Source organism: Scyliorhinus canicula, chromosome 16 (assembly GCF_902713615.1).
Source record: "Scyliorhinus canicula chromosome 16, sScyCan1.1, whole genome shotgun sequence".
In the NCBI taxonomy this organism is placed as follows: domain Eukaryota; kingdom Metazoa; phylum Chordata; class Chondrichthyes; order Carcharhiniformes; family Scyliorhinidae; genus Scyliorhinus; species Scyliorhinus canicula.
The window spans coordinates 126701333-126719778 of record NC_052161.1 but is presented as its reverse complement, the minus strand read 5'-3'; the positions used below and the strand labels follow the sequence as shown (position 1 = coordinate 126719778).

General features: G+C 43.5%; 2 protein-coding genes across 8 annotated transcripts in view; one reads left to right on the top strand and one right to left on the bottom strand.

Moving 5' to 3' along the window:
* LOC119979421 (probable glutamate receptor) overlaps positions 1-10697 on the top strand; it is a 59612-nt gene extending 48915 nt beyond the window's left edge. Inside the window, exons 9-11 of the mRNA XM_038821625.1 lie at positions 1873-2098; positions 2449-2693; positions 7730-10697. Of these exons, the coding sequence (XP_038677553.1) occupies positions 1873-2098; positions 2449-2693; positions 7730-7813 (555 nt within the window). The 3' untranslated portion in view covers positions 7814-10697. The remainder of the gene's footprint in view (positions 1-1872; positions 2099-2448; positions 2694-7729) is intronic.
* Positions 10698-15846: 5149 nt separating this feature from the next.
* Positions 15847-18446, bottom strand: part of pank4 (pantothenate kinase 4 (inactive)) — a 71054-nt gene continuing 68454 nt past the window's right edge. For all 7 annotated transcript variants that reach the window (XM_038821256.1, XM_038821260.1, XM_038821257.1 and 4 more), the window contains one exon: positions 15847-16885. In XM_038821256.1, coding sequence (XP_038677184.1) covers positions 16672-16885 — 214 coding nt within the window. In that variant the 3' untranslated portion in view covers positions 15847-16671. The remainder of the gene's footprint in view (positions 16886-18446) is intronic.

The window sequence follows — 18446 nt, the reverse complement described above, 5'->3', positions numbered from 1 at the left end:
AAATAGCGCAGAAGGGCCGCCTGCTGCTCCTCCGCCCACTGCCTCCACTCCTCAGGGGCTCCACCGGCCACCATTTTGTCCACCTTCCCCCGCTTTTCCAGGGGAGCTGCTGCCGTTTTTCTCCTCGCCCCACGCCGAGTCCGCACCATAAATCCCGGGGGGTTCTGCTCCAGACCCCTTTATCCACCGGGAATCGTTGAATCAGCGCCGTTTGGGCCCTTAAAGAGCCCACAAGTCCTATTAAAGCGGGAGCTATCGAACGTGCTGCTTAGCTCTGCATAGCCGCAACCCGAAGTCCGACACGTTTCCAACCTAAACGTGTGTCACACTTTACAGCGAGGCATTTTATTGAGCATTGAACAGAAGTTCGGGCTGGTGATCCAGAGCATAGAGAGATAGGTTTGGAGGAGACTATCAGCATGGAGTAGTGGCAACGGGGAAAAGTTTAGGTTGATTGATTGATTTGATTTGATTTTATTGTCACATGTACCGAAGTGTAGTGAAAAGTATGTTTCTGCGGCCAAGGGAATGTACACTGTCCGCACAAAGTAGACAACCTCCTGCTCCCAGGAGCAAATAGCATATATTAGGATGTATTAGGGAGGAAGACAATTTAGGTACCAGCCAAACCGTACGGGTTTGGTACTGTCATGGTTATGATACTGCACCAATAGTCCAGGCACATGGGCTAACAATGATCACAATGCAAGTTCAAGTCCAAACATGTTGGGGCAATACGTCCAAATGTCTGGAAGGAAAAAATTGGTTTGAGTAAAACTAACCAAGAAACTGTCAGACTGTCATTAAAAAAAGCCATCTGGCTCACCCAAGTGCTTCAGAGAAAAAAATCTGCCATTTTTGTACATGTACCACACCAATGTGGTTGACTCTTATTGCCCTCTCAAGTGACCAGAGATTTGAGAAGAAGGCCTGTTTATCACCTTCTCAGGGTAACTGAGGGAGGGCAATAAATGGCAGCCTTGCCAGTGCTGCTCACACAGAGATGTAAAGTATTAAGGATTCTTGAAGCCCAATAACTTAATGGTTAGAAAAACCCACATAACGGTGAAGAGCAGCTTAGTAATCATCAATAAAGAATGTTTGGCTGATTCGGAGCGAAGTTAGCTTAGCTATCAACTAATAAAGTCTAACTTAATTATCCCTAATAATGCAACAGTGAATCCATCTTTGCTGTCAACAAGTGAGGAAGATTCAAGTCAGCCAACACCTCGGTTCCTTTCACAATTCTGCAGATGAGAGGGCGGCACGGTAGCACAGTGATTAGCACTGATGCTTCACAGCTCCAGGGTCCCAGGTTCAATTCCCGGCTTGGGTCACCGTCTGTGCGGAGTCTGCACATTCTCCCGGTGTTTCCTCTCAGAAGTGCCGAAAGATGTGCTGTTAGGTGAATTGGATATTCTGAATTCTCCCTCAGTGTACCCGAACAGGCACCGGAATGTGGTGACTCGGGGCTTTTCACAGTAATTACATTGCAGTGTTAATGTAAGCCTACTTGTGACAATAAAGATTATTATTATTAGATGCTGGAAATCTGAAATAAAAGTAGGAAATGCTGGCAAATCCACATCGGGCCAGGTAATTCAGGCTGCTGACCATTCATCAAAACTGGAAGTGAGAAAAAGGGAAAGAAAGAGCATATCGGAAAATCTGCACCAGGATGGAGAGCAGGGAATGATGATAAGATAGAGGGAGGCATGGTGCAAGGCGTGATAACAGGGGAAATATAGAGACAAAAGATGGGTGTAGATGTCAGAACTGACTGTTTGGTATTTACCCTATTTCTAATTATCCTTCTGCTAACTGATGTGTTCTTTATTAAAATGAATGCTTCTTTTTCTGATATTATACCAGAACTCAAAAATTCCAATCTACGATAAAATCTATGAAACAATGAACAGCAAAAGTGATTCCGTCTTGGTTCAGACAATGGCGGAAGGGGTGCAACGGGTGCTTGACTCCAACTACGCCCTAATTGGTGAATCCTCGACAATAGACCTGGCTGTTGCAGAGCACTGCAACTTAATGAGGGTCTCAGGCTTTGCAGCTGTAAGGGGCTATGGAATTGCCACTCGCCTTGGTAAGTTGCAACCTCTTTGCTGAACCCATTGGTTTATTTAAGACTGGTGGCATCTCTCTGCAGTTTATAAAAAGTACTTTTGTTAGTTTTGATGTTTTGGAATGTCTTGGTGCCACGGTGATGCTGTAAATAAGCTCCTGTCTGCTCAATCCATAGAATCCCTGCAGTGCAGGAGTCTGAACCGACCCTCCAAAACGAGCACCCTACCTAGGCCCATTCCTTGTATCCCAGGCCAATATTCCATGTCTTTTCATCCCCAGTCTCACATTGCCTATTCTCACATGTCCCACAGTTTAACTATCAATTGTGTGTCAAGAATATATCATTCTTTGCTTTGTTTTTGACCCAAGGTGATCCATTCAGAGAAGATTTAACTCTTGCCGTGATGGAGCTTGAGGAATCTGGAAGCCTCCAGCAGTTGAAAGCTAAATGGTGGAAATCTTCATGTAGCAGTGAAAACTCAGGAGAATGGAGTCCACTGAAACCAAACCAGATTGGTGGCATCTTCCTCTTGCTTGCAATTGGATTGTCATTGGGCTTGCTCATCGCCTGCATCGAGTTGGCTGTCAAATCAAGAAAGAAGGCTGATCAAGATGTATGTATTCCAGTAACTGCTCCCTGCAATCCATAAAGTTGCTTTCGCCTCGTCCTCTTCACCATGCATCTTGCCCCATGGAGTCCCAACCCTGTGTTCCAGGGCCAGCCACAGGGAGGTAGTTGAGGCTGGACACTTTTTCAGAGGGAACCGGGGGAAAGTTAACCATTCACCCATCTCTCTCCAATGCACATACACGTTCTCGTGCATGTGCCCCCTCAGCCTCACACTTTCCCATTCTCTTACATTCTGACATGCACTTTTTCTGTTCTGTCTCACATCCCCACCCCTATATTGGCACACGCACTCACATTTGTGTACCATCTCGCCCCCAGATACACAGGACAAAACAATACAATAGACAAAACAAATGAGTTTTTGAATGTTAAAAATGGAGCAAAGAAAACAATAGGACTGACAATAGTGACGTGTTGCCTCATCATTCAGGTTCCCAGTCCCATTTATCAATTTACCTTTCCTTGTATTCCATCCAACTCTGGAATATCGCCTCCCATGGTACGAGTTCAGAACCATGTGCAGTACTAAAGTGGAGTGGATCTGCCTGTTATCCAAGCTGTCACTCCCTGTAACTTCTGTACTATCCTTTGAGCTATGAATCCTAAGACCCTGTTTTTTACATGTCACATTGCACTGCAACATTTTCCAGGAAAATCTCATGGATTCCTCGTGTGGTTTCTTGTAAAACCGTTCCCATTTATTTTACACTCTCACTCTGTTTCCCTTTCATGATTTTCCATTATTCCGAAGTATTTCTCTATATTTCCCACTTTTTGGCCAAATCCTCCCAATTTATTCAGGAGCTGTATAACTGCTTTCTGTGTTCCCCACTCTTCTTGGTCACTCTCATTTTATCTAACCAAATAGTCAGTCAGATAGACGAGAATGGACCAGATTGTTCTCTCTGGATTGTAGCTGATTTTACTGAGGGTCACAATGCAGATTTTATGATTGGACTTGTGCCCCTGGGTTTAGGGAGGGGTGAGGAGCACAGCCAAGATTCCCAGCCCAGAGCCCAATCTACAGATCTCTGCTGGAGTGTGTATGTGTGTGTGTATTTAATTTGACAAGATCAGAACCCTTCTACCACCTGGCACGTAGCCGTCCGGATTCTCTCCCACAGTATGGGAAGTTGGCTAGGTACCAGAAATACCTGTTTCCCATGGAAAGGACCTAAGCTTTCAGGAGTGGGAGAAAAAGCATTGAGGAAGATAATATAGTAGAATAGGAATGCATTCTTTGATGGCACGCTCTAAACTAATTGTGATATGTTAAGAGGATTGAACAGTTTACTTCCCATGATGTGTAGATATATGATCAAGACAACACGAGACTTGAGAAAATAAGATGCCACAAAAAGTGGTTTTGTAAGGATCTTGGGGAGATAGGTTTGACAGAAAGGCTCCTTACATATAGGTGGGACACTTACCAATTCATTTTGAGGGTTTGGGTTTGGAGCCCAGGTGAATGAGTTAAAGTCTCTGCGTTCTGGTGGTCTGACAGGAAGTTGCGGCAACATCAGAATTGACCAATCTTTTGTGTGCACTTTAGTGCATGGCTTCTCCAAGTCCACATTCACCACTCTTCGGTTTAACTTTGAATAATGAGGTCTCACAAAGACTTTGACCCACAGCCTTGCTTTAGGGAGAAGAGCATTGGCTACCATGCGTTTGCCTGATAAAAGCTGGGTCTTTTCCCGCAACTGTACTGACATCTGGAAGTCCCTTTGCAGACCATAATTCTCAGAGGTCAAGCAAAACCCCATCCCAAGGAGGGTGAGAAAATCCCAAATGCCAAAGACTTTATGGTGGAACAGTTGAGGAACAGTGGAGAATCTTCCAAGCGATTTTCCACAGTGCTCAGCAAATGTTTATACCCACAAAAAGGAAGGACGGTAGAAAGAGGGAAAATCGACCGTGGATATCTAAGGAAATAAGGGAGAGTATCAAATTGAAGGAAAGAGCATACAAAGTGGCAAAGATTGGTGGGAGACTAGAGGACTGCGAAATGTTTAAGGGGCAACAGAAAGCTACTAAAAAAGCTATAAAGAATAAGATTGAGTATGAGAGTAAACTTGCTCAGAATATAAAAGCAGACAGCAAAAGTTTTTACAAATATATAAAGCAAAAAAGAGTGGCTAAGGTAAATATTGGTCCTTTAGAGGATGAGAAGGGAGTTTTAATAATCGGAGATGAGGAAATGGCTGAGGAACTGAACAGGTTTTTTGGGTCGGTCTTCACAGTGGAAGACACAAATAACATGCCAGTGACTGATAGAAATTAGGTTATGACAGGTGATGACCTTGAGAGGATTGTTATCACTAAGGAGGTATTGATGGGCAAGCTAATGGGACTAAAGGTAGACAAGTCTCCTGGCCCTGATGGAATGCATCCCAGAGTGCTAAAAGAGATGGCTAGGGAAATTGCAGATGCACTAGTGATGATTTACCAAAATTCACTCGACTCTGGGGTGGTCCCGGTGGATTGGAAATTAGAAAACGTGACACCACTGTTTAAAAAAGGAGGTAGGCAGAGAGCAGGAAATTATAGGCCAGTGAGCTTAACTTCGGTAGTAGGGAAGATGCTGGAATCTATCATCAAGGAAGAAATAGCGAGGCATCTGGATAGAAATTGTCCCATTGGGCAGACGCAGCATGGGTTCATAAAGGGCAGGCCGTGCCTAACTAATTTAGTGGAATTTTTTGAGGACATTACCAGTGCAGTGGATAACGGGGAGCCAATGGATGTGGTATATCTGGATTTCCAGAAAGCTTTTGACAAGGTGCCACACAAATGGCTGCTGCATAAGATAAAGATGCATGGCATTAAGGGTAAAGTAGTAGCATGGATAGAGGATTGGTTAATGAATAGAAAGCAAAGAGTGGGGATTAATGGGTGCTTCTCTGGTTGGCGATCAGTAGATAGTGGTGTCCCTCAGGGATCCGTGTTAGGCCCACAATTGTTCACAATCTACATAGATGATTTGGAGTTGGGGACCAAGGGCAATGTGTCCAAGTTTGCAGATAACACTAAGATGAGTGGTAAAGCGAAAAGTGCAGAGGATACTGGAAGTCTGCAGAGGGATTTGGATAGGTTAAGTGAATGGGCTAGGGTCTGGAAAATGGAATACAATGTTGACAAATGTGAGGTTATCCATTTTGGTAGGAATAACAGCAAACGGAATTATTATTTAAACAAAATATTAAAGCATGCCGCTGTGCAGAGACCTGGGTGTGCTCGTGCATGAGTCACAGAAAGTTGGTTTACAGGTGCAACAGGTGATTAAGAAGGCAAATGGAATTTTGTCCTTCATTGCTAGAGGGATGGAGTTTAAGACTAGAGAGGTTATGCTGCAATTGTATAAGGTGTTAGTGAGGCCACACCTGGAGTATTGTGTTCAGTTTTGGTCTCCTTACTTGAGAAAGGACATACTGGCACTGGAGGGTGTGCAGAGGAGATTCACAGGTTAATCTCAGAGCTGAAGGGGTTGGATTACGAGGAGTGGTTGAGTAGACTGGGACTGTACTCGTTGGAATTTAGAAAGATGAGGGGGGATCTTCTCAAAACATTTAAAATTATGAAGGGAATAGATAGGATAGATGCGGGCAGGTTGTTTCCACTGGCGGGTGAAAGCAGAACGAGGGGGCATAGCCTCAAAATAGGGGGAAGTAGATTTAGGACTGAGTTTAGATGGAACTTCTTCACCCAAAGGGTTGTGAATCTATGGAATTTCTTGCCCAGTGAAACAGTTGAGGCTCCTTCATTAAATGTTTTTAAGGTAAAGATAGATAGTTTTTTGAAGAAAAAAGGGATTAAGGGTTATGGTGTTCGGGCCGGAAAGTGGAGCTGAGTCCACAAAAGATCAGCCTGATCTCATTGAATGGCGGAGCAGGCTCGAGGGGCCAGATGGCCTACTCCTGCTCCTAGTTCTTATGTTCTTAAGAGGGAAATTCTGGACTTAATCTCAGATTGGATTCACATTTCTTAAAATTGACAATCGCGCTTTGAGATCCACAGGACTGGTGGTGTAAGCAGCAGAACTCTTTCAGACAAACTCAGTAAATGGCGTGGCTTCCCAGGGTTAGAGTTAAAGGCTGGGGTGGCTTCCCAGGGTTAGAGTTAAAGGCTGGTGTGGGTTCCCAGGGTCAGAGTTAAAGGCTGGTGTGGCTTCCCAGGGTCAGAGTTAAAGGCTGGGGTGGCTTCCCAGGGTCAGAGTTAAAGGCTGGTGTGGGTTCCCAGGGTCAGAGTTAAAGGCTGGTGTGGCTTCCCAGGGTTAGAGTTAAAGGCTGGTGTGGGTTCCCAGGGTCAGAGTTAAAGGCTGGGGTGGCTTCCCAGGGTTAGAGTTAAAGGCTGGTGTGGGTTCCCAGGGTCAGAGTTAAAGGCTGGTGTGGCTTCCCAGGGTCAGAGTTAAAGGCTGGGGTGGCTTCCCGGGTTAGTGTTAAAGGCTGGGGTTGCTTCCCAGGGTCAGAGTTAAAGGCTGGGGTGGCTTCCCAGGGTCAGAGTTAAAGGCTGGGGTGGCTTCCCAGGGTCAGAGTTGAAGGCTGGGGTGGCTTCCCAGGGTCAGAGTTAAAGGCTGGGGTGGCTTCCCAGGGTCAGAGTTAAAAGCTGGGGTGGCTTCCCAGGGTCAGAGTTAAAGGCTGGGGTGGCTTCCCAGGGTTAGAGTTAAAGGCTGGGGTTGCTTCCCAGGGTCAGAGTTAAAGGCTGGGGTGGCTTCCTAGGGTCAGAGTTAAAGGCTGGGGTGGCTTCCCAGGGTCAGAGTTAAAGGCAGGGGTGGCTTCCCAGGGTAGAGTTAAAGGCTGGGGTGGCTTCCTAGGGTCAGAGTTAAAGGCTGGTGTGGCTTCCGGGATAAGAGTTGAAGGCTGGGGTGGCTTCCCGGATAAGAGTTAAAGGCTATGCTGTACCGCAGATTTAGGAGGTGAAGCACTGCAGGTGACAACATTGGAAAAGTGTTATCAAAATTTTCTCAATCATAATAAATGATTTCCTGACTTGCCTTGTTTGTTCTTTATTCATTTACAGAAACCTTGCTGCAATGTCTTCACTGAAGAACTTAATCTTCGGTTTAAAGGGAGAAGCGAGGCCAATGAAAAAAACAAGGCCTGAGGACCACTCAGGACGGTTAACGAAGGATGATTGTTTACTCAGATGATACTAACTAATCCACTTTAATTTGTCTCCTAACGCAAGTTACCACGGAAGGTAGAATTAACATGCTAACCTAGAAAATTACAGCACATCTATGGACATCAGACCTTGAAACTGACCTAATTATTTAATGGAACTAGAAACTTGTAATGAAAAGACTGAATTGCTTGGGAAGGTAAATAAAACAGAGCATTAGAAATGGAAAAAGGGTCATTGTGGAGATAACTTAGAAGGACACACATCAAGTAGGAAAGGTTTTCAAATTAGTTCAACAATGAAATCTTGGAAGTGAAACCTTGAGCTATCTTCCAGCCTTTATTGCTTCATCACTGTCACACCATGACTCTTTTAAAATTGAGAAACCAATTAAATGAGCCATTATGCATATCAACCAAGGCACCACCAAAGTTGGAATAATGAAATGAATCAGTAAGTTGTAATAAATAGATGCCAGGCTTGGATTTATAAGCCTGTAGATTGTAGGAAGAAAATCAGATTGAGGAAAGTGAGGCGTTCCACAGTTAGAATTGAGATACAGCCAGGGAGAGCGTGATGTGCTTGAACACTGGAATCAATGGAATGAAAATTAGTCAGGATTTACAACAGATGGACAACCCATTCCACCAGATTACCATGTAAATTTATCTCTACATCCTTTAACCAAGTTCCATGGCTCAGGTAAATGGCAGCTCGCTGCTCTTACATCAGCACTCAAAATAAATTAACCAGCCCTCTGGAAAGCTGCCCAGAAATGTACAGGAGTCATGGTTGAGGACACTGACAGCATTGTCCGAAGTTTCAACTTAGTTGTCGATGCCCCCAAATTCTACAACTGGTTTTGAACGGAGCCAGTTATCCTTGATTGCAGACTGCAATAATTCTGACATCTTGTCTCCAGCACAGAATTCTGTATTTCAGTCTCTCTCTTTTTAAAATATTTAGAGTACCCAATTATTTTTTTTCCACTCAAGGGGCAATTTAGTGTGTCCGATCCACCTAATCTGCACATCTTTGGGTTGTGGGGGTGAAACCCATGCAGACACGGGGAGAATGTGCAAACTCCACACGGACAGTGACTCCGCTGGGATTGAATCTGGGCCCTCAGGGCTGTAGGCAGCAGTGCTAGCCTCTGCACCACCCTTGATTTCAGTCTCTTTTAAAAAAACGTTCAATAAATGAATTAAAAGGCATTCAAAATCCAGAAAAACATTTTTAACAATGATTTTTTTTTCAATTATGGAGCAATGTCTTTCATAAATGATCCAGCATTAAAACATATCGTAAACATTGGAAAAGCACAAAAGGTCTGCTTAATCTAAGAGTTCCAATTGCCTGTGAAAATTCCAATGCTTCCATGTAAAAGGGCACCGAACGAAGCAAACCCAGCACATATCCCACACAATCGTCTGTGTGTAGAACCAGTCCTATTATTCCCAATTTAATACATAAACTGCATTGCCAAGTCTCTGGTCACCTCTCACAATAAGCTGCACAAACGCTTTTCCCACCACACCACAATCTCGATGCCATATTTTGTTTGTACTCACCCAAGTGACTGAATCCATACCGCAGAAGCTTTAGCAATCATCTTTCACCAGGAATTCCCACCTCTCAGATCCTCCAGGAAACCTACCCGTTTGACCAATTTTTGGTCACCTGTCCGAAGGTCTTCATGGTTTGGTGTCAACCTTTGCCTGAATAAACATAGAAAATTGAAGCAGAAGGCCATTCGGCCTTTTGAGCCTGCTCCCCCATTCATTATGATTCACTGATCATCAAGTTAAATACCCTGATCCCACCTTCCCCCCATAACCTTGATCCAATTCCTTCTTGAAATTACACAATGTTTTGGCCTCAACCACTTTCTGTGGTAGCGAATTCCACAGCTCGTATGAAACATTGAAATATGTAATGATCTTCATGAATGGTGATGCAAGCTCGAAGGACTGAATAGATTCCCTACAGTGCAGAAGTAGACCATTCGGGCCATCGAGTCAACACTGATCCTCCGAAAAGGACTCTACCTAGGCCCATTCCCCCGCGATATCCACATAACCCCGCACATTGATAATAACCAATCCGCCTAACCTGCACACGTTTGCACACTGAGGGGCAATTTTACATGTCAATCCACTTTACCTGCACATCTTTGGCCTACTTCTACTTGTAAGCCTTATGTACTATGTGAAAGGCAATATATCGGAAAGGAAGAGCATGAAAGGAAGAGCGTAGAAACAGGAAGCTGGGAACTACATTATTAAGTGGATACAGTTGGATCGCAGGGAATAGAGTTAAAGGTTTCTAAAGTCAACACGTTGAGATTGTAAATTCCTGGAATAAGCTGGTACATTGAGATAGTCATTAACTGCTGACCTCGAGGAGAATGGCTCAGTCCAGCCTGGACTGATGGGTTGAAATGGCATAATGAGAAATGAGTCTGAGCCGTTTCAATCCTGTTTTTAGATGGATTTACAAACACAGCCAACCCTAACTTTTGGCCGAAGAATGGTTGCTCCCAAATATTGCAAACACTAGTGCAGTAAGGGGACATTCTTATGAGGTTAGAACTGAGCCACCTCATGCAGTCAAGTAACAGAGCTTCAATTTCTATCTGTGTTATGCCTGACCTGGGAACACGGAATGCCTAACATAGGACAGTGCCCCATTCTGCAGCACCAACATCCCTCTGCTTAAATGAGAATATTCAGATCAGTTTTTAAAGTTGCATGTCTTTGGTAGTCACGGTATTTTATCTATTACCCATGCAGTACTCAATAACAATATTTAGGTCATGTTGGTGCTGATTTTAGACTTAATGCCTGAATAAAATCTTGTCCAACACGCTTGTACAAAGTATAATTTTTTGTTCATCTCTTGCCATTTTACTTCTCACTTTACACTTGAATTTGATAGTCTTCTTAAACAATTTTATTTATTATGAGGAAGTTTTATACTTTAACTTAGGAGAGGGGCAGCACGGTGGCGCTATCGCTGCCTCATCACGTCGAGGACCTGGGTTTGATCCCGGCCTGGATCACCGTGTGGAGTTTGCACATTGTCCCACTGTCTGCGTGGATCTCACACTCACAACACAAAGATGTGGTGAATGGGGGACGCTAAATTGTCCCTTAATTGGAAAAAAAAGAATTGGACACTGTAAATTTTTTTTAAAAGTAGGCGATATTTTCTTTTAAAGAAAGGATGATCATTTCCAGGGTGTACATGACAAAACACAATAGGAATAGACTTTCTGCAAATTGCTGAGAGTTTGAAGTGAGAGTTTAATATAGACAGGGAGAAAGTAAATCTGCTGAAGCAAAACATGAACAAAAAAAAACTACATTAGATATTCATGTGCTTTTCTCTGCTAAAATCTATCTTGAGGTAGTCCACTCAAGTGTGAAAATGGCCTGGGATTAATGAATTCCAAGTGAAGGGGGCAAAGTTACATACAAATGATAGGAAAATATGCCCAATCCATCCACTCTATCCCACATGTATGTGATATGTTATGCATTATAATATATACTTTCCACACCGTCCAAAACTATGTGATCCCCTGGAAGAGAAGATCCAGATTAAAAACCCAGTCCATTTATACATTTAGCATATTTTCAAATCAGGGTTCAGGCAATAAAGAAAATCACATAACAAAACACTCCTTCCAAAATAATCTATATTTAATCTATACACATGGTGAAATCTAGTTGATCACATAAAATACAGCAAGGTTTTTCCCTTTCCAATCCATTCCCTTGGCTCAAGTGTGCTCCCAGCAACGCAATGTCACGCTGTTTGTGCAGTGTGGTCTGGGCCAATCCAGGAGAGCTTTGACCACTTTTATTTATGACTCGTATTACAGTCAAATACAATATAAAATTGTCATTGTAAATATAAATCCATTCTTCCAAATCAGAATACAACCTCCTTGACAGTGCTGCCCCGAGGTTGGCAGAAGTGACCTGAGTATGTTACGAGATTTGAACTCTCTGATATAAGCAGTTAACTGCACCATGCTGTAAGCTATCCGTTACCCTGGCCACATTACTGCAGCAAGATGTCCAAATTCTTCTCTGATAGTTTACGCGCACAGCATGTGAACATACTATCTGCTGCCTAGCTCGTGGATGAATTATCAACTAAAATAGCTTAATTTCAACACATGATGTAACATAGAAGATGGCCACAATAAGCAACAGTGAGTCTGGGAGAGTGGTGCAATATTGCTATATGTTTCATGGTTGCATTTACAGTGCCTCCCTCATTGACTGATGCACAACACTGATAAATATGGTAGAACTCCTCCCTCCCCATCACCTCATCCCATAACATTTTGCGCATTCAGTTGGTTTCATTCATTTTTAACTGCCATCAAAACAGGACTCTGCATCGACGAGGATTGCTAGCTCAACCAAGAGGGGTGACCTGATCAGCAACAGCAAAGGGCTTCAGGTTCTGACGAGCTAGTATCCGGGGAGATCGGTAACCTGGATCAATTTTCAATTAATGCTCCAAGTTTAAAAGTTGCTCCACCACCCCTCCTTCACCCCTCCCGAAAACCTCACTCGACAACTAAAGGAGGTTTTCATAACAGTAGAGTTATGGTAGTACTATTTCTGCAGTTCCTTATTAAGATTAAGTGGTATAGCTCAATACAGCTTGTTCCAACCCAAAGCCTACTGAGCCACAGAAACTGATTATAATTAAGAAGTAGTTGGAAAATTAAACAACGTACAATAGATCTATACCTCTCAGCCATAAAGTCACATTTATATTACATCCATATGGCCAGGCTTGGAATTTTAATGAACTACTCAAATATAAATCAAATTGATGGCTGGTTATATTTAATGGAGCATCGCAATTGCTCATTATAACTGTCCGTTTCGCTCAGTAGATAGCACTCACAGGGCCGAATCCCCTGATAGACTTGGATGGTGAAATACTGAGGGATTGTGACACTATTGGAAATACAGCCTTTAAGCACAAGGCATTAAGCCAAGGCCATGAGTTCTTGCTCAAATGCAAGTTAAGGATCTCCTAGCACTATTCTAAGAGAAGGAAATGCTCTTGGTGACCTATTCAACATTCCCCCCTCAAACTGGACGAATCATTCATTCAACTGTTGTCTGTGGGACCAGACTGTATGGAAATTGGCAGCTGTTTAGTACGTTTCTTTTAAAGCACTTTGACATGTACTTGCATAAATTTAGTTTTTTTTCTCCTCTAAATTGAAAGAAAGATTCCTCTATTTAGGCCTTCAATACAATAAATTCTTTCAACCCATCTTAATTCATCTATCCTGAAAGGCTCCTTCGCTCGAACTCACAGCACCCGATAGCTTCTTAAATGATTAGTGTCCCCATTAGCCTACCTGACAGCCATTTTTAGTGTGAAGAACTTCCTGATCTTCATTCTGTTACCTTTTGCCAGCTTGAACCTGTCCTACCGCCCCGATTCAATTTGGAGGAATGCTGCCGATGCAGCATTTACTATCTCGTAAACCACTCTGAGAAACTCACATCGCTTCCTGAAGACAGCTACCTGACTCAAGAGACCAAAGCAATAATTAATTGGGGTCAATCGTTCTTCTAAACTGTGGGTGTGTAGGACCTTGCAATGATCATGAAAATAGTGCGTAGGACACTCACAATTTGCCCCCTTCAAGGCACCACATATGCACAACAGTGGCTCTGCAAAAGGTACCGCACACTGAAATAAACAAATCTTAACACAAAGAAAATTGACAGGGATTGTTGGTTGGGGCTTGAAGAAAGAAACGGAGTGAATATTGGCACCCACCATCGTGTCAACCAACGAGTTGGTGCAGTCAGAACTTGTGCTTGGAATTCACATAAGTCTCCAAACTCTCCACAGAAACTACAGAAAGGATGTTTCTCCAGCTAAGTGGAGGATAATTAAAAACAAATTGTGCGTAAAATCAACCCAATTACTTTGTGACCTCCAGGTATGACTGATAGGGAAATTACAATAACACCTCCTTTCTGGCCACAGCTTCTGTTGCCACTGTATCCAGCCAATATGAATAGCACGCGACTGTCTTAGCAAGTCAAGATGTTCGTTCTAAATTAAAACGGCATGATTAAAATAGTTTTTCCACTTAACTTAAAAAAAAGACGCTTCAGTGGTTTGATTGTGCCAGTTGCAACACTTGGCCACAGAGATAAGGAAGAGTTCAGGTTTGACCTATGCTGAGTGAGCTGATCACAGCCAGAGGGGCAATATAAGCTGAAAACTGGTCAACGCTGCCCCGGAACTAGGAGTGGGGGGGGAAAGTCAGCCAGGGTTCCTGCTCATAATTGCTGCCTGGCGACTCCCATTGGAAAAGTGCCTGTGTGCACAAACATCAGGGAAGAACAGGACCAAGTTCGTCTGCGGCATGGTCAGTGTGGGAAGAGGCACATTGGTCACCTGTTGTAAGTGCTGCTGATGCATGTGGCACTGTAAAAGGCAGCAAGTTTGCTATTTTAATCATAGCAATAGCATGAGAATTGATGCTAAAAATCTACACCATGACCCTTTAACAATCATTCCGGTGATCATCTGAGCAATACGGTCAGGACGTGGTGAAAGCTTGCACAATTACTAGCATTCTGCTGTTACAGCAGAAGATCTCACATTTCCAATTAAGTAAATAAATGTCAGTTTCACTTCCTTCCAGTCTCCCCTCCTGAAGTCCACGCTCGCTGCCATTGCTTGTGCACAGACCGAAGGCGTGGTGGATGCAAATTCATGAGCCATTTTCTTGGGGGATTGGGTAAAAACCTGAAAACAAATGCTGGGCTATAGAAACAAAGTAGGGGAATGGGACTAAGAGTTGGCTTGGATGATTCCATGGCATCCCAGTCACATTCTGCCGCAGTGAGGCATGCAATGATTGGCCGTGATCAATATCAGTTAGCGAGCTTGGGGGAGAAATACTATACAAAATGTCTACTTCCAGGCTACATCTAAATGAGCAGCTTTCAAAACTACAGAGGCAGGAATAGAGCAAGTTGAACATCCCTCAGAAGCAGATACATCAAATTAGGATTACAGTGCTGAGGGCAAAGGTCAGATGTGGTGACTAACATTACCAACTGACAATCAGCACCCATGGGTCACAAGTCTTCAACAGGGTGTTGGAGGAGGGAGAACAGGCAAACTTTGACCATAGCAGTTCAAAAAATAGCAAGTTTTAAGCTCCCTGTCTTTCCTGACCATACAAATGCATACAGGGGTACAGGTAAACATGGACTGACCATCGTCCAGGTTCTGGTCCTATATGGTCAGTTTGCATGCAAGACTAGGCAATAAGTGTTGGTGAGCCCTTTTAACTCTTGAGGTTATTTTAAATTCGACCTCCATGCGTTGCATCAGCTACCAATTAAAATAAATCATGGCTATTTACCGGACCATAACCTTCATATTGAAGGCCTCAACCAGGACTCCTGTCCCCATTTCCCTGAGCTCTTGATCCCGCCCCCTCTCTCGAGCACCTGTCCATCTCACCCACCCACAAACTATCTCAAGTAACTTCACACTTGTGACCTACAGTCTTGGGACTTCACCTTTTCCCATTGATTTTATATCCCGATATAAGGAGATGCCAAAGCTGCACAATTTATGTACTCAGCAGTGCTTGCTTTGAAATATATGGGACAGCACAAAAAAATGTAACACTTGTAACCTGATAAGCCTTTTAGAATAGCACATTGCTCACACCCCCAAAGCAAGAAAAATACTGAATACAACACTGAAATCTCCGAGTAAATGATCAATCCTGCAAAAAGCAGGTGTCAGGCTCAGCTCACGCACGCTGCAGTTCAAAACAGGTTTTGGTTTGAAACCCTGGGTTCAAGCCTGAAGACGTGAGCACAAAATCAAGGCTGACACTGACGAGACCTGGTACTGAGGGAGTTCTGCACTGTGAGAGGTGCTGCCTTTCAGGTGGGACATCAGACTGCGGCCTTGTTTTTTCTCTCGTGCTATTTCAAAGAAGCACAAGGGAGCATTCCTCAGTATCACGATCAATATTTATCCCTCAACAGCACTAAAATAAACTATCTGGTCAGAATCTCACTGCTGTTTGTGGAAGCTTGTGTGCAAATTGGCTGATGTGTTTTCCTACATTACAACAGTGACTACACTTCAACAGTAGTTCATTGGTCGTAATGTTATATAATGACAGACCTGTACCCACCAATACTGTACCCAAAGTGCTAGAGTGACAGAACAATACCCACCAGTACTTATACCCCTACTGCTATATTGGGACAAGCCTTTCCCCACTAGATTTATACCTGGTTTTATTATAGCTACAATTGTTCTTTTCAAACATGATTCAAGGTTTGAGGCACCTTTATAATTGTGCTGCTGACTTGTTACTTACAGTTCCAAGCGGGTACAGTATAAAAATCTCCCCTATGCACCATTACACTTTATTGGGACCCCAATGGCAACACTACCATCTGCAAACCATATTATCCTTTAGCTGAATTCCTTCAAGGGAAAAGCTTGCGAAAGGGATAATATTTCACCTGATTGTCGAGTGACAAAAAGCAAAACAATGTTCGTTTCCACAAATACTGTGTCTATACAATAAACATTTGTTTAAAACAAGGATATGGTTGCTGTACATATATAATATATATTATTGCTTCTGACACAAAAGCTTTACTGATCCATATTGACGTTTTTTTTTTTTCAAACTGCAATTATATAGTCACAGAAAAAAAAATACAATTACATTCCACAGGGTACACCCCAGTGCCAGTGCAATGTCAAGTCCTTCCTCAGCAAGGTAGTCCTCACTTTCACTTTGGCGGCATCTCATATTTAAAAACCACGCTGAAGATTCTCCCGCCAAGCCGCTCTGCCAACCAGGCATTCTTGATGACTGCAAGCTTGAGGCTTTCGCAACGTAATGCAGCGTAATAGTTCGTGTGAATAGCTCGACCCATGCCTTCGATAATCACCAGGTCAGTCTTCCTTTCCCAGACTACTGTCGCCAAGCCTTTATCTAATCGACTGAGAGAGAAAAAGAGACATTAAAGACGGTCATTAGCCTTTACTCCCAAGGCTGACCTTGTGGTTGGGAAGGTTGGTTGCTGTGAGTGGGAGAGTTCAGTGTTAAGAGTTCGGTTTAGCCTACTGCCATCAACTGTAGAAGAGTCATGGATTGTAAATGGGGCTGTCGAGCCTGAAGGTTCATCCTCCATTATCCAGATACTCTCATAGAATGTACAGTGCAGGAGGCCATTCGGCCCATCGAGTCTGCACCGGCCCTTACAAAGGACGCCCTACTCAAGGCCACGTCTCTACCCTATAAATAGCGAGGCATCTGGATAGAAATTGTCCCATTGGGCAGACGCAGCATGGGTTCATAAAGGGCAGGTCGTGCCTAACTAATTTAGTGGAATTTTTTGAGGACATTACCAGTGCAGTGGATAACGGGGAGCCAATGGATGTGGTATATCTGGATTTCCAGAAAGCTTTTGACAAGGTGCCACACAAAAGGCTGCTGCATAAGATAAAGATGCATGGCATTAAGGGTAAAGTAGTAGCATGGATAGAGGATTGGTTAATTAATAGAAAGCAAAGAGTGGGGATTAATGGGTGCTTCTCTGGTTGGCAATCAGTAGATGGTGTCCCTCAGGGATCAGTGTTGGGCCCACAATTGTTCACAATCTACATAGATGATTTGGTGTTGGGGACCAAGGGCAATGTGTCCAAGTTTGCAGATGACACCAAGATGAGTGGTAAAGCGAAAAGTGCAGAGGATACCGGAAGTCTGCAGAGGGATTTGGATAGGTTAAGTGAATGGGCTAGGGTCTGGCAAATGGAATATAATGTTGACAAATGTGAGGTTATCCATTTTGGTAGGAATAACAGCAAACGGGATTATTATTTAAACAATAAAAAATTAAAGCATGCTGCTGTGCAGAGAGACTTGGGTGTGCTCGTGCATGAGTCACAGAAAGTTGGTTTACAGGTGCAACAGGTGATTAAGAAGGCAAATGGAATTTTGCCCTGCATTGCTAGAGGGATGGAGTTTAAGACTAGGGAAGGTTATGCTGCAATTGTATAAGGTGTTAGTGAGGCCACACCTGGAGTATTGTGTTCAGTTTTGGTCTCCTTACTTGAGAAAGGACGTACTGGCACTGGAGGGTGTGCAGAGGAGATTCACGAGGTTAATCCCAGAACTGAAGGGGTTGGATTACGAGGAGAGGTTGAGTAGACTGGGACTGTACTCGTTGGAATTTAGAAGGATGGGGGGGGATCTTATCGAAACATTTAAAATTATGAAGGGAATAGATAGGATAGATGCGGGCAGGTTGTTTCCACTGGCGGGTGAAAGCAGAACTAGGGGGCACAGCCTCAAAATAAGGGGAAGTAGATTTAGGACTGAGTTTAGATGGAACTTCTTCACCCAAAGGGTTGTGAATCTATGGAATTCCTTGCCCAGTGAAGCAGGTTTGGCTCCTTCATTAAATGTTTTTAAGGTAAAGATAGATAGTTTTTTGAAGAAAAAAGGGATTAAGGGTTATGGTGTTCGGGCCGGAAAGTGGAGCTGAGTCCACAAAAGATC